Raw genomic sequence first — 17,044 nt, 5'->3', positions numbered from 1 at the left:
AATGTGAATTTAGGAATGAAGCAGAGCCTACTTAGATAGTGAGCCTTAATTTATTATAAACATTCTTGGGTAGGTTCCTCATCACTCTTCACTGAAAATTCCTCTATCCTGTCTGTGTGTAGATATGTGATAACAGTATTGTTGTGGGGTTTCCTAACATAATGGTGCTAGTTCATTTGTAACAACAAACTGACTTAGAATGACAAAAAATAAAAATAAAAAATATCCAATGTGATGGGCTTATAAAGTGATGATTCCTATAGGACAGAATAACTCCAAGAATGCTCTATTTCATTAATGAACTTTAATTAATGCATCTAATACCAATTACTGCACAACCCCAAGAGTGAAGTTACACAGGCTTTATTCAAGTAGAGTTTCAGGACAGTGGGCAGAAATAAAGAAGTATGAAAATTGTATGAATGCTCAGTTTTGCTTTATATCTGGTATTGGTTGATTATCTGAGAAGAATGTGTCTTTAACTGCCCTACTTCACTTCAAGACCCTCCTTTCTTCCTAACACGGATATTTTCAGATTAAATTTCTCTGCAGAATAGCCACTCACCACTCCTCTTGAGGATTAATAAAGATATGGGCTTCCTTCACTAAACACTCTTGGCCTAAGTGGTTTCTACTTCAAGGCACTACTCATGGCAGATTTGTTGTTCTGATATTCAACAAAATAGAGTATGAAATGGACACGTTTCATAGCAATATGAAACAGGCGTATGTGGTTTCTGTGTAGTGTAAGGAGACATTAGAGACAGTACCTGTATGTTAAAAGCATGGGTTTGAAGCCATCCAGACCTGGGTCCGACCCACTTAATAAATCTGTGACCTTGGGCAAGTTAATGCTCATTTTATGCGTTTATAAAACTGGGCTGAAAAGGACACCAATCCTTCCAGAATGATTGTGAAGATCAAATGAGGTAATATATAGTAAGTGCTTAGTAGAGGATCTGGCACGTAACTTTAAATGACAGCTATTATTGCCCTCACAGGGACCGGTTTAGGTTTGTTTTATTTATTTGAAAGGCAGTATCATTGCTTTCATTGTAAAAGGGATACATGGTCGGTACAAGCCAGGATCCCTGAAGCATCTTAGCACTACTTACCGGAATGCCAGGAATGCCTGGAGAGCCTGGAGGGCCTTGGTGGCCAGGGGATCCCATGGAGCCCTTGTTTCCTGGTGGACCCATAGGACCGATGGCCCCCTTCATGCCTGTAAGGCCTGGTTTTCCCCGTTCACCTTGTGAGCCTCTGTCTCCTGGAATCCCCTGATCACCCTGTTAAGGAAAAAATAATAATAAAGAATAATCTCTTCTAGCATCAGCTGCAGTTGAGAGCAAAAGTTCTGGATTCATACTGGCACTTATTAGCTGTTGGGCCTTGTATAAATAACTTAAACTCTCTGTGTCCTAGCCTCCTCTCCTACAAAGTGGGCATATTAATAGTATCCATTAAATAGGGCGATTTTCAGAACTAAATGAATTAACCCAAGTAAAGTGCTCAGAGCAATGCCTGGCACCTTGGCAGTACTTAATATATAAAAGATAGAGAGAATGTTAGGTGTACTTGGTTGCCCATCTAGGATGATGGCAGTTTTGAGAGTCAATACCAGCTATCACTTGAAGTCTGGGTCTCCTTTGCAATGATAAAGGAAGATTGCCAAGAGGATCTCATTACTGAGACTTTTCACTTAAAAAAACTTCAGGACATTCAAAATCTCTCCTAAATCATGTGCTCTCCCCACCCTTGGCTTTCCCCTGTTTGTTTGCTCTTTATTAGACTCTTCAGGTTTGTTTTCTGTATTTGTGCTTTACATGTGTATGCATGTGTGTGCATGTTTGTGTGTGTGTGCACGTGAGTGTGATCACTGTGCCCTAAATATATACCCACAGGAAGGTGAGAAGGGAGAACCATTGAAAAGATCAAAGCAGGTGACTGGGGGGAGGATGTCACTGACATCATTTACTGGATAGTATAAATGAACTATAGAAGAATCAGTTGGGCCAGGCGCAGTGGCTCACGCCTGTAATCACAGCACTTTGGGAGGCTGAGGCAGGCAGATCACCTGAGGTCAGGAGTTCGAGACCAGCCTGACCAACATGGAGAAACCCCATCTCTACTAAAAATACAAAAAAATTAGCCAGGCGTGGTGGTGCATGCCTGTAATCCCAGCTACTCAGGAGGTTGAGGCAGGGGAATTGCTTGAACCCGGGAGGCGGAGGTTGCGGTGAGTTGAGATCACACCATTGCACTCTAGCCTGGGCAACGAGAGAGAAACTCTGTCTCAAAACAAAACAAAACAAAACAAAACAAAAAAACCAAGAATCAGTTGAATAAGATGTCATAATTAATTAGTAAAATATTATATTAGATGTGCCTAAATCTGATATGAAGTTTGCTTGATGCTGTTTTTTTTATCCTGGAATGTGTCTACTACTGTATGTGTTCGTGCAAGAGAGAATGAGAGAGAGAGAGAGAGAGAGAGAGAGAGAGAGAGATCATGGCAGTTGCTTCAGTCATAAATTTTCAAACATTCAGTTGCATAACTCCAGGAAGTGATCCTCACACCAAATATGATGGAATGATGCTTGAAGCTGTCCTGTATCTCATTATATTGTTCTTTTAACTATGACTACTCTGCAGAAGGGCAAACTCAATTTCTCTTGACTTAAAAAATAACAAAAATAAATGAACAGTTACAGAGATTTGTGTGATCATAGAATCAGATATAGAAATAAGCCATGCAGAAAGAAATAAAAGCAGTTGGGCCTAGTATCAATGCTACTGTCTTAGTTATAAAAATATAACTGCATACAGGTCTGTCACTCCAGTTCACATTTGGAGAAATTTCTGAGATGACTAGAAAAAATATTAGCATACTTTGATCAATGATTAATACTCTGATCATGTGCAAGATAAATGCAATCTTTAACATATTAAAATTATTTTATGTTAGGTACAAAGATGTTCATTGTAGTGATGTTTATTATTATGACAACTAGAAGGAATCCAAATGTCCAGTGGACTAGGTAAGTGAAATAAGGTATAGTCAAAGAGTAGAATAACATATAGCAATTAAAAGGTAGATATAGATTTATTTTTACAGACAAGAAAAGATGATCAATATATAGTGTTAGGTGAAAAAAGTCACTTACAAAACAGCATAAGCTCCTTTTTGGAAAAGTATATGTTTATATTAATACATATAAATATATGTGTATATTATGTATTAGAGTGAGAGAGATGGAAATATGTCCAAATATCACAGTGCTTATCTCTGTGTAGTGGGATAAGGTAGATTTATTTCCTTTTAAATTTACATCATCTGTATTTTCACATTTCCTTCCATTATTATGGATTACTTGTATAATGATAAATAAAAGTTAGCAAACTAGACACCAGTATACAAACATACGTGCCCACACTCACATACAATAGCAACCCTTAATAGAATTACACTGAGTAACAATGTTTGAGTAACCTCTTGCAGTGGCATGACTCTACTAGAAATTAATTCTATTAATTCTAGTGGAAATTAATTCTAGTAGAAGTTAATTCTAGTAGAAATTAATTCTACTAGAAAATGTTGAGGTTCATTAAAGGAAATAAAGAGAAATTGCAATAATGACATTAACGCTCCAAACAACACAAAACCATATAACATAATTGGCATTACTAGTAACTTCACTATATTTTCAGTTATCGTTTCCATTTCTCTAACCCCTCACACCACCTTCTTTACTCTACTTAGTTTTTCTGTATGTCAGTAGTTCTCAATTGCAGTGATTTTGCTTCCCAGGAGGCATTTGCTGATGTCTGGAGACACTTTTGGTTGTCACAACTGGAGGGATGGTGGTGCTACTGCATCTAGTGGATGAAGGCCAGGGATGCCGCTAAGCATTTTACAATTCCAAAACAGCCAACCACAACAATTATCTGCCCCTGAATAATCACAGTGCTGAGGTTGAGAAATCTTACTCTAGATAAAAAGAACATGGGTGATGGTTATAGTAGAGACATATGTCTGAGACAGGAGGATAATAAAAGCTTTCCAAATTTAAATAGCAAAGTATACTTGGCTGTGTACAAAGGCCAACTACATAGATGTACCATATAACTTGCTCTGAGTCCCTTGTCATATTTAATGTCTAGTAGAGATCTTGGATCACCTACACCCTAGCCTTTATATATTTGGTGATTTGCAGGGGTCTACACACATAATTGTGTAACTCAAATGATGGGACAGTTGTAACAGACAGACTTGAATTACAATCACAGTAGTAATATACATACACGTTCTCCTTTGGGGCCTCTGTCTCCAGGCTTACCCATGATGCCCTGAAAAACAGATGTTAACATGAAAATCACTCCTTGCCAAGATTTTTCATCAGTCTGATTGATCTAAATGTTGGTAGGTATTCTGGATGCAGTATGCATTATAACTTTTATTTTATATTATATTTCCCATACCTGAGCACCTGGTATTCCATCTTTTCCATTTATTCCCTATAAAGAAAAAAAGGATTAATATTCCTAATTCTGCATTAACATAGTTAAACACAACAAAAGCATAAGGTTTAGAGGACAGTTCCTTAATCATATTTCTACTGAGAGCTTGGTAAAGCAAGGTGGTAAAATGGAAAACAAATAAATAGAATCTGACAGTCCTGAGTTCAGATTCTGACTCTGTCACTTACTAGCCCCATTAACCTTTTTGGGCAATTTACTTAACCTCAATAGCATCAATCTCTTCACTAGTGAGGAAAATAAATAACCTTAAAACTAAGAATTAAGTGAAATAACATGAAAAATGCATGGTCCTCTATAAATAGTCAACAAAGATTATTTTCCTTCTTATTCTTCTACTAGGTCATCCTGAGAAATAAGAAGGTGCCTCATGGCATAGGTGGCTGGAGTATGGCATTTTTGTTACCTTCTAACAGGTTTTCCAGCACAGAGTATCATTCTCAGAAAATGGTCTCAGTTGTTGCTGGGGAAATTTCATAACATGGCCAGAGCATGATCCTACTATGAAATAAACTGTCAGTCAGAGAACAATTGTTATTTTTCATTTAGAAATATGAAAGAAAAGCAAGAAATGTATAATCATGGTTTTTGACAGTATTAGTCACTTTTTATTAGAAAACTGGAAGTTTCTTGAACTTTAAAAGGGAGTTCTAGAAGTGGTAATGAAGCCTAGATCTGCTTAAATATTTATAAGACTGAGAGAACTATTGGCTGGGAGTTATAAGAAGGAAAAGTATTTGAGGTCAAATCAAATACCCAGGGCCCAACAGCAAACGTGTTTTTGAGATCTGATTTGAAGAGCAAGATCAAGGTGTGTAATATGATTTCTTAGCCAGCAGGCACTTGCATGGACATGCTCCTCTAAAAGCCCAAGGGACTTTTATTGTGCTGGAATGGATTCTGTGGGATGGAACTGCAAAGAACTGCATGTTTTCACTGCTATAAATTACGCTGAAATCTGTCACAGTTGACAACCCAACCATAGTTCGCCAACCTTTCTGAAACATCCTGGGAATTATTGAGAGTACGTTAACTAAGAACACGTTACCTGAAGTGTATGGTTCAAAGAATTTATTACATTCAGACACACAAGGAACAAGGATAAAGCTGATTAAGGAGAGGATGTGAAAGAAACAGCTGTGTCACTTGAATAAAAGAAGATAAATCTAGAGTAAAAATGTAGTTCATGGTTTTGGTAACAATATAAGAAAATAAGTAACCCTATAACCTGTTTTTTGTCTCCAGTAATTTATCAAAGACTATCATGAGTGTCCTCTTTTGTATAGGAAGGTGTTACTTTCTATCCACAGGGGAGCCCTGCTTTCAGAGATTTTTACAATAACTCATATGTATTTGCTCCTCTCTACCCTCATCTCATTCATCTGGCAGATCCCCTTTCCTGGGTACATTCTGCCTACCTCACGTCTGCATCTGAGCAGCTGATTCGCTGAAGAAAACCATGTATCTTTGCTCGTTTGTTCCAACCCAAATGTACAACAGCAGATTGCAAGCAGCACCTTCAGCATTACCAGGACATCCTTCTGTATTTCCCAATTTGACTCCCTTTCTATCTTTCCAAAAGTACTCTTTCACACAGTTTCCTGTCTCTTCCAACCTCCAGCATCACCTCCCTACTCCTCACACTTGGACGACCTCCATTCTTCTTTCACTAACAAACAAAAGAGACCCCTCTCACCATCCCTCAACCAGTTGCGTCAATCTTCACGGATTTGCACCCCAACTTTGGCACCTCCACACCCCACAGTTAGGAAGGGTGAACTGCCCCTGTTCCTAGTTAAGACCAATTCCCACTTGTGAGTATACCAGTTCTACTCAAAGTAGTCTTCACTCTTGTGTCATCAAATTTTCCTCTCTCAACTGGATCATTCTTACCAAGATACTAACATGTGGTGATCTCTCCCACCAATGACCTCTACATTTCTGATGCAGTAGAGAATTATCAGCCCTCATATTACTTACCTGTATGTTGATCACTCCTTACTGCTTTCTCCTTTCTCTTAAAACAGTTCACTTGACATCCAGGAAACCTCACTTGCCTGATTTTCTTCCTGCCTCTCTGGCTGCAGTTTCGTAGCCTTCTTTGTTGGGTCGTCTTCCTAACAGTTGAAGCACTCTCTTTCCTTCCTATCCACAGTGACTCCACTTTTCCGGGCTCAGGTTTAGATACCCTAATTTGTCTCACCAATCCTGGCCTCTCCTGAGTTTTCACTGTGTACTTGACATCTCCACCTGAATACCTAACTAGTGCTTCAACATGAACATGTCCAAAACAGAACTCTTGGCTCTCCCTCCCAAACCCACCTACCTTCAGTCTGCCTCATTTCACCAAACAGCAGCACTCTCACATAGTTGCTCAGACTCTACACCACAGCTGTGATTGGTCTCTTTCTCTCACACTTCTCTAGATTAGTCTATCAGCAAGTTTTGTTGCTTGCTGGCTCTCTCTTCAATGTACATCCTAAGTTCCTCTACTCATGGCTGTTTCCACCGTCATTACTTCTCGTGGAGACAATGGTGATGTTTTCTTACTGTTCTGTCTTCCTCTACCCCACTCCCTACAGCCTACTCTCCACACAATATCAGAGTGATCCTCAAAATGTTCAATCATTTTCATTCTTTGCTACAAAAGCTCCAGTGGATTTCCATCATATTTCAAATGAAATCCAAACTTCATTCCCTGGCTTGGAAGTTCTTTATGGTCTGGCCACTGCCTACATCTCCCTCCGTATCTTTCCCACTCTTCTTTCACTTCGTTCATTCTTGACTTCATGTCTTTTAATGAGGTCCTTGACCCCATCAGGCTCGCTTCTCTCCTAGCCATTTCTTTTTCCTGAAACAATGGTCCCCTGACCTTCCCATGGCTTGACTTCTCACTTTATGCAGGTTTCTGCTCAAATTGCAGGCAAATCTTCTCTGAGCCCACTATTTGAATAATATTCCAGAGCTTTACTCTACTTACACCTTCTTCTACTTGAAACTCTGTGTGTGTGTGTGTGTGTGTGTTGTTTTTATCCGTTTTCCTATATTAGAATGCAAAATCTATGAATTGTTAGCACCTAGAACAGTGCCTAGCATGTAGGAGGTGCTCAAGAAATATTTGGTGATGAACGAATTGCTTTTTGCATAATCTCCTGGCAACTCAATGGCAGGCTTTAATGATAAGCCTTGCAGGGGATGGGAATGAGGAGGTAAGAGGAGGCAGGGAATGAAACTAATATTATTGAGTACCTCCCACAGCCAGGCACTGGAAATGCTTTCCATACATCATGGCACTTAAGTGACTCATAAAATCCTTTGAACCATAATTCAGACCCAGATCTTCCTGACTCTAAATTACATTTTTTTCATGTCTTCTCTGAGGAAATGGTGGCCACCAACCCTGAAGGTTTCACAGAGATGCCAAACTGGCTTCCTGAATTTTGCACTGCTTGTTCACCTCACCTTCTTTCCCGTACACACCACAGCAAATAAATTAGCAGTGACCTTCTGTAAAGCATAACTCTGAGAGTGAGGTCTGTCTTATTCATCTTAGATCCCCTCCCTAAGGGCCCAGCACATTCTTAGCAAACAGCAGTGACTAGATGAATTTATGTGGAACTGAATTAGTCAGAATGATTGTTACAATGTCACATCAATACCACAGATCAGTAACTAAGAGCTATTTTAGGACACAAGGGGATGAGACATTCACCAGTAGTGATTTATGAAAGTGTAAGAAAACAAGGCCTGTATACAAAGGAGGAAATTTGAGAAAATAACTTCTACTTTAGGATTTGGTTTAACATACAGGTATTATATCTATAAGTCTTTGGTTTCTTTATACTTTAGGATGTGACAGGCCATTATATTTTCTTTAAGTCTGCTGAGAACATTAGGCTTAAGAAATGATGAGTCAGATTTCCTGACACTTAAAACTCTCACCATTGTCAACACTGTTTAAGACATAAAGATACCACACACAGATCTAGGGAACTCAATAAGAACTCCTGCCCTTGCCATCAAAAATCCATCTGCACAATCTTCTTAGTCCTTGGAAACTGCTTATTCAAATCTCAGAATTTCTGAGGTGGTAGATGAGGAGATAATGTTAGAGCATTTCTCTAGGTGGCATATTTTAAGTAGTAAGAAGTACTTACTGGCCTTCCTGAGGGTCCCTCTGGTCCAGGGAAACCTATATCTCCAACAGGTCCTCTCTCACCCTATAAACACATCACAGACACAAATTAATTGCCAACAAATGTTTTAAAAGTGCATGCAAGTACAACACAAGTACAACTGTCATGAAAGTAACTGCCAACTCACCGGTTCCCCTGGAACTCCTGGAGGCCCTGGGGCACCAGGTTTTCCCTGGGAAGGCAAATTAAAGAGAAATGTTAGGAGCCAAATTGCTGAACGACACCATACGCTTCTCTTCCCCCAACCCCAATTGAGTTTAAAGTGCTCCCAAGGGTGATGCTCTCCAGTGGCATTTCTGGCCGGGTGTGGTGGCTCACGTCTGGAATCCCAGCACTTTGGGACACTGAGGTGGATGGATCACTTGAGGTCAGGAGTTCAAGACTAGCCTGGCCAATGTGGCAAAACCCTGTCTCTACTAAAAATAATACAAAAATTACCCAGGCATGGTGGGACATGCCTGTAATCCCAGCTACTCGGGAGCCTGAGGCAGGAGAATCACTTGAACTCAGGAGGCGGAGGTTGCAGTGAGCTGAGATCATGACATTTCACTCCAGCCTGGGTGACAGAGTGAGACTCTGTCTCAATAAATAAATAAATAAATAAATAAAGTGGCATTTCTAAGGGGACAGAGACTGGGGAACATTTAGTCAACTCCGCAGGCCATAAGTTTCAGCCTGGGGTGAAGTTCTTTGAATATATATTTGTGTGGATGGTGGAGAGTAGGAAAGGAGAATATTTTTGAAAATATTAGCCCAAAGTATCATCATTATTGGAAATCCCTCTTGTGCTTATTTTCCTGGCAGCTCTTCTTTACTTTGAGAGTGGAGAAATGGGCACAAAGCATCAAATAAGTTTTTTTCTAGGCTTTGAGATTCACAAGAGGGCTTTTAAGTTCATAGTAGGACAACCTGAAAAAATCATGTTTGATTTGAAAAGCCACGTTTTGTTGACAGGAAAAGAGACAGATTAGTTTGTTTCACTACACCATGGCTTGGATGACTGATCCTGGAGCAGACAGACCACAGCGAGGGACAAGAGGGGCAGATGGCCCAGTGGAGACTGGAAGCACACAAGGCCCGAGTGTGCAGGCAAGGCTTGGTTGCCTCTGAGAAGGAACCACCTCCTGTCCCTTGGTCTAATGTGGCTGGGAAAGATAGATGACGTGGGATGTAGGTATGGTGGGGCCGAGACCTGAGAAAGCCAAGTAGGTTTTGGAGAAATACGAAAAGAAATGGGCTTTTTCCAACTTGCTGCTTAGAATTCTGGAAGGAGATCCCTCCATAGGTAGAGATACGGTGCTGAATGGCAAAGCTAGGCAGGCAGAAGTTAGAGAGAGCATCCCTGGGTCCCCGTAGCTTGCCTGTGCGAAGTTGTTGGGGGCCTGAGTGGGAAGATGTGCTAGAGCTGAGAAGGCCAATGACCTGAAGGGTCTTATTGTGGGACATGGCGGGTATGGAGGGCTCGGGCCTTGAGATCTGAGACAAAGAGATAAGGCACATTGATGGAAGTCATCCCTAAGGTCAGGTAGGACCAGCGGAGAACTCAGAGCATCCGGGGGAGAGCATGCTGACTGGAGGCCCCACCCCACCACCAGCACTCACAGGCACTTCCTCCTGTAAACCCACACGCCATCCTCAGAGAAAGGCAAAGAAAGAAGCTCTAGGGGAAATCTCTGGTTAGCCTTGAATATACTGGAAAGGGACAGACCGGTCCGTTCTAGGAAGAGCAGGATTGGGTTCCCTTGGTAATCACTTGAGTAACCAGTGTCTCTGCGTGGGCAGGCCCCAGCCCTGCTTCAACTAGAACAATCACCATTTTTCAAAAAAAAATTTTTATCATGGTAAAATATACATAACCTAAAGTTTACCCTCTAAACCATTTTTAAGTGCATACTTAAGTGGCACTAAGTGCATTCACACTGTCATCTAGCCATCACCATCGTCTATTTCTAGATTCTTTTAACTATTTTATCTTCTGAGCCACAGAAGGGCCAGTTATAAAAATCTAATATGCATCTTTAACTGAACATGTTTGTAGTATGTAAATTTTTTACCCTTTCTTATTTATGTAATTGTCAGTCAATGCTTTTATTTTATTTTATTTTTTGAGACAGGGTCTTGCTCTGTTGCTGAGTCTGGAGTGCAGTGACACGATCTCAGCTCACTGCAGCCTTTGCCTCCTATGCTCAAGTGATCCTCCCACCTCAGCCTCCAAGCAGTTGGGACTAAAAGTGCCCAGCTAATTTTTGCACTTTTTGCAGAGACAAGAGTTTTGCCATGTTTCCCAGGTTGGTCTCTAACTCCTGGGCTCAAGTGTTCTGCCCATCTTGGCCTCCCAGAGTGCTGGGATTACATATGTGACTCCACTGTGCCTAGCCAGTTAATGTTTTTAATTATGACATATGAAAACTGCTTTTTTAGTAAATATATCAGATCTTAGACATCCAACTAAGCGGCAGGCTAGCCCCCTATCTCAATAATGCTGCCTCTTTTAAAAACATATTTGGAATTTCTCATTTGGATTGCCTGTTGCCACTGTTGCACATCTTTTAAATACTTTCAATGGTGGCCAGTATTTTTTCCTAGAAGATAAGCTTAATTTAGGATAATAGCAAAACGTAATTTGTAGACACACCTGAGTGAACACAATGAAAAAAACTGGGCTTTATTTTATCACAAGGAAACAAAAATTCAAATCACAGGATGTGAGTATAAGAGGAACAGGTTGTAAGGGTTCTCTAAGGACCCTTCCAGAAACTGATTTCCAAATATGTTGCTGGGAATGGCTGTGAGTGGGGCAGTAGTGAGGGAATAGAATTAAGTGTGTAGTCAACTTTCAAGAATACTTCGTTTTATAAAAAATTTGGAAGGGCTTTCCAAAGAAGATATTTTCATGCTACTTTTACAGTCATACAAATATTTGACTGGATCTATAATGGCTAAGTAAGGGAATGTCATCATCTACGAAGGATGCAGATGATGGATGGGGCTCTATTTTGTGTTGTTAGAAGTTAATGGAGTGAAGTAGAGTGGCTCTGAGCACTTTGTGGGATGGCAGTGGGGGATGAGCAGGGCTTTGGGTGGTGTTGGGCGTCAGTAGATCTCAGTGGGTGACTGTGGGTGGTGATTGTAGGGCCCTTATCTTATCTTATCTTTCTTATATTCTTGTGATACAAGCCCATGGTTTCCATTGACTTTCCTGTAATGTTATCCTGGACCTGCCCTGCAGGAGCACCTAGTAAGAGGATAAATGGCCTCTTATTCATAAAGCGTGACCACAAAATTTTAATTACAGCATCATGAATGAAGATCAGAATGATCTCTAGGGCTCAGAGAAATAATTTCAACCTTTCCTGGAGCACTTCCTATTCATTTGAAAAGACCTTGATGAGATGAAAACATTTGACACCAGAGAGCAACAAAAATGATTGAGAGGATTGAAGGGCTAGTTTACGAGGAAACATTAGCAGCAATAAAGCTCTGCTAATAACACTGGGCTGAGGAATAACTCAGGCAGATTGCATTAATACAAGGAACTTGAAGTACATGCCTAAGGATAAGAACTCTGTCTTTTGAAGACTGAGAAACCTTGAAATATGACAAGAATAGAGAAACACAATAAACTTTCCAAAGCTGTGCTCATAAATTAATGTATAGTAACTTGGTTTCCTCTCCCCTCCATGAAAGTGACTTGGGAAGAAAATAAAAGAGGACAAAAAACAAAACAAAACAAAAAGAAATAGAGAATTGTGGAGGTGGAAAATACAGGTGGCATTATTTATGAAACTAGAATTGTCAGGAACCTAATGCCACGGAAGTATGGTATGCTCTCCTGCCCGTCTTGATCCCTGGCCACAGGTGTATCATGGAGATAGAACTGTTTACCTGTGAAAATGATGTGAAATAATCTGAACTCACCGACATCCCTGCTATTCCTGGGGGACCTGCTGGGCCTCGATCTCCCTGTTGGGATTTAAAAAAATATTGCTACTTTAATGACATCAATGAAGTCTTTAGTTATGAATTAATTCTCAAATAATAATTTGGATTTGGTAAAGCTTTCCTTTGGAGCTGTAAGTGTTATTGATATTAGATGTGGTGAAGCTAGTGTGCAGATGGAAAAATAGCAAACTGAGTGGCTAATTGCCAACTGAACTTGTTACAGCTTTTTTATTTTCCATAAAACTAAAGTAAATAATAGTTTTAATGAAAGCAAGCATAGATGTTATCATTTCTGTGACCTATTTTAATGTCCCCTTACATACTTATAGCTAAAATTAGTCAATATTTTTATTCTACATGTTCAAAAGATCATTACTCTTACTTAAAAGATTAAGCACTTTGAGTGTCTTCCAAAAAGCTTTTCCTATCCTTGTCTCATTGGATATAGAGTTAGAGTAAAATGATCTACAACTAATGATTTGTAGTTTTCATTTGGCCAATTAGAAGATCCCTTGAATTGCTCTGTGGATCAATTAAAAAGTGATCCTTTTTAAGGATCACTCCTTAAAAAGGAGTGACTCAACTCCTTTTTAAGAGCCAGTGTGATATTTTAGATAAAGCTGACAGTGCTAAATATACTAACGACTATATATATGGGATAATAAAATGGCAATTTTTTTGGGCAGAAACTGAATTAAAAAAAATTTCATAACTTTACTCGGGGACAGAAAAGGCTTGATTTAATGAATGAAGAGATATGCTCTGTTCTTGGAGAGCAAGACAATGTTGTAAAGGTGTCATTGCTAACTAAACTAATTTATAAATTTAATGCAATTCTTACAAAATTGCAGTTTGATCAAATGATACTAAAGTTTACTTGGAATAATAACTGAGAGGATAAAAAATTAAAAGAAGAATAATAAAGAGATACTAGTAATATCAACATTTAAACATATAACAAATAAAGCTATAATGGAATATTGGCATAAGATTAAGCAGCATATCAAAATACTATAACAGAAATATCAGAAACAGACCAGCATTTATAATAGGATTTTATTTAACAAACAGTTCTAATAATTGGATAATTTTGTTGAAAAAAGTTTGATTCTTCTCTTTACATTATATCCCATATGAATTCCACATAGATTTATATAAAAATTAAGTAATATAAACTATAAAAGAGCTCAAAGAATATATTAGTGACATTCTGATTTTGGTTGAAAATAAAAGTAAAAGTCATTTTGTGCATAAAAGCAAAACAAGAAATCATAAAGAAATATAGTGTTAGATTTGACTACATTAAGGTTATATTTACAATAAGATTAAACGTAAAAATGAAACGCAAAGACCAACTAGGATGAAAACTCCAACACATGAGATAGAAGTAATGTCTTTAATGTATGAAGCACAGCCATCATCAAAAAGAAAAAAATAACTGATAGAAAAATGGGTAAAGGACATAAACAGGCAATACACATCAATTTTCCTCTGTTCCTTTTGAATTACAAAATTTTCATTTCTAAAATTAATATACTAGAACTTTTCATTCAATGAAATATTTGCATGTCTCACGCCTCTCATTCCTTAACCACTATCCTTGAATGAACTTGCCTCTTATTTTCATAGTTACACCTGACACTTTGTCAATAAAAATATTTGCTGCCCATCCATAATCTCCATTTCATGCGTTCCAACTTTGGACCACCATTCCACATCATTCTAACTCACTCTTTGAGTACCTTGAACCCCTAAACCCTAATCCATTGATGGTACAAATTTGTTTTCTTTCACTCCCTGGATGGCCTCTCCCTCTTTTTTGCCTAGTTAAAATTCCATGGTTACTTGTTAGAATCATTCCTTGTGTATGCCAATAAGCCAATAAGGGTCTTGTCCCATTCTTCCTTCCAGTACTCACCTGTCAAAAGCAGAACATTGTTTAAATCCAACTCCCCTCCAATTCTGTGTCTTTACCTGAATGTCTGAACATGGCTGGAAAAGCACATGTAGCCCTGTTTTTTTTTTTTTTTTTTTTTTTTTGAGAAGGAGTCTGGCTCTGTCACCCAGGCAGGAGTACAATGGCTTGATCTCGGCTCACTGCAACCTCTGCCTCCTGGGTTCAAGTGATTCTCCTGCCTCAGCCTCCTGAGTAGCTAGGATTACAGGTGCCTGCCACCACCCTTGGCTAATTTTTGGTAGAGATGGGGTTTCACCACGTTGGCCAGGCTGGTCTTGAACTCCTGACCTCAGGTGATCTGCCCGCTTTGGCCTCTCAAAGTGCTGGGATTACAGGCGTGAGCCACTGTGCCTTGCCAGCACACGTAGTCTTGTTGAGAGGTCTCACTTCAGTTCGTGACCATGAACCTCAAGAGGGTCCTTAGGGCTGAGCAGTCATCACACTTCTGTGGTCCCTGAACCCTCTCTCTTTCCTAGAGGACCTTCTCCCTAAATCCCCAACCTCTTACCCTACCTTGCTCTTGGGTAATGGCCTTGCTTCCTCTTTATCTGAGAAAATTTAAGCAATCAGAAAACAACTTTTGTAGACTCCATCCAATACATCTTCCCACCTATCAGCCTCTGCCCCCATACTCTGCTTTCTCCCCTTTTACTGTAGATAAACTACGCTCTCTGAAGCCAAACCCTCCACATATGCACTAGGTCCCCTTCTCTCTAGGCTACTTAAAGACATTGGTCCAGCACTCTCTCCTTTCTCTCCAGCATCATCATCCCCATCTTCCCCCTCTCTACTGAGTCATTCCTTTAGCATATAAGCAGTCTGATATTTCTATTATCTTCAAAATCTATCCTATAAAACCTCGACCCTACTTCCTCTAGCAGCCTCTGGCCTATTTATTTGCTATCATTTGCAGCAAAACTCTGTGAGCGTTATTTATACTGACTTGCTGACTCTATTTTTTTTCCTTGTTCTTTCTTAAACCCCTTCAAGTCCACAGTTGCTCCTACAATATAGTGAAATAATAATTTTTCTGGTCAAGGTCATCCATGACCTCTACATTGCTAAATCCAATGTTCAATACTTGACCATTCTACCTGGCCCCATCTCCATTCTACTTGACCTGTCTGCAGTATTTGAGACAGGAGATCACTCCTTTCCCCTTGATTCATTATTCTGTCTTGGATTGTAGGATACCAAGTTTTCCTCCTACCTCTCTGGTTACTTCTTAGTCTTCCTTGCTCCTTCCTCCTTTTCTTGATCTCCTAATACTGGAGGGCCTTGGGGCTCAATCCTTGACTCTTTTCTGTTTCTAAAAACTCTACTGTCATTCCCTTGGTAATCTTATCTAGTCTTCCACTTTACAATAGCATCTCTATGCTTAGAACAGCCAAATTTGTATCTCCACTTAGACTTCTTTTCCACATTCCTTACTTTTATATCATACTGCCTACTCAATACCTTCACTTTGCTGTCTAACAGATAATTCCACCCCTTCAAAATAGGCCTTGCTCATAGCTGTCCTCATTTCAGATGATGTCCACCCTATTTTGCAAACTGCTCAGGTCATAAAACTGAAGGTCATCTTTGACTCCTCTTTATTCTCTAATAATCCAATCAATCTGAAAATCCTATCAGTGCTAACTTCAAAATATATCCAAATCCAGGCATTCTCACTATCTCCACTGTTTCTGCTCTGATCTGAGCCAACATCAACTGGCACCTGGATTACTGGATATCTTCTAACTGGCTTCCCTACTTCCACCCTTGCAACCCTCTGGCTGCAAGTTCCCTCATGCCACTACTCAGAAATCACCAATGGCTCTGCATTTTACAAAGAGTGAAAGATAAAGGCCTTACAATGGCTGTTAAGCCTTTTTATTAATATTTCTCAGACTTCCTGTGGTAAAAGAGCAATCTTTTATGTATTTTCTAACATATCATGAACAAAGATAATTCTACCATCACGTGCTTGCTAGACAATTTTAGACAAACTACTGGACACGTTTTTAGGTGCTTACTCTCAGTCTCTGTACTAACCTTGCCACTGAACCCATAACAAAGGGTCTGCAGACTGGCACCGGTTCTCCACTGGCTATACATTGAGTAGTACTGCTCTACATGACAAGGTCACTTCCCACCTCCACCCCCACCTCTCTGACCTCATCTCGTATGACTATCTCCTTTCTCCCTCCCTTGGTCTCTTTGGATACATCAGGAAATCTTATGCCTCAGGCTCTTTAGACTTGCTGTTTCCTCTTCCTGGAACATTATTCCTCCAGACTGGAGGGGACTTGGCTCTCCCTCTCACCTTCTTCAGGTCTTTGCTCAGATACTGCCCTCCTACCCGCTCAGCACTTCTGATCCTCCTTAACCCATTCTACTTTTTCTTTCTTTCCATAGCCCCAACAATAAG

The 17,044-nt window shown here is 39.7% G+C and overlaps 1 protein-coding gene across 1 annotated transcript in view; it reads right to left on the bottom strand.

Moving 5' to 3' along the window:
* The window catches only part of COL19A1 (collagen type XIX alpha 1 chain), a 339,117-nt gene that overhangs the window by 21,119 nt on the left and 300,954 nt on the right, over nucleotides 1-17,044 (bottom strand). The window contains exons 41-46 of the mRNA XM_054557680.2: nucleotides 12,651-12,695; nucleotides 8,860-8,904; nucleotides 8,694-8,756; nucleotides 4,480-4,515; nucleotides 4,303-4,347; nucleotides 1,116-1,286 (exon numbers count right to left, since the gene is read on the bottom strand). Of these exons, the coding sequence (XP_054413655.2) occupies nucleotides 1,116-1,286; nucleotides 4,303-4,347; nucleotides 4,480-4,515; nucleotides 8,694-8,756; nucleotides 8,860-8,904; nucleotides 12,651-12,695 (405 nt within the window). The remainder of the gene's footprint in view (nucleotides 1-1,115; nucleotides 1,287-4,302; nucleotides 4,348-4,479; nucleotides 4,516-8,693; nucleotides 8,757-8,859; nucleotides 8,905-12,650; nucleotides 12,696-17,044) is intronic.

The sequence above is a fragment of the Pongo abelii genome, chromosome 5 (assembly GCF_028885655.2).
Source record: "Pongo abelii isolate AG06213 chromosome 5, NHGRI_mPonAbe1-v2.0_pri, whole genome shotgun sequence".
Lineage (NCBI taxonomy): Eukaryota > Metazoa > Chordata > Mammalia > Primates > Hominidae > Pongo > Pongo abelii.
The sequence above is the reverse complement of the archived record's forward strand: the minus strand, read 5'-3'. Positions and strand labels throughout refer to the sequence as shown.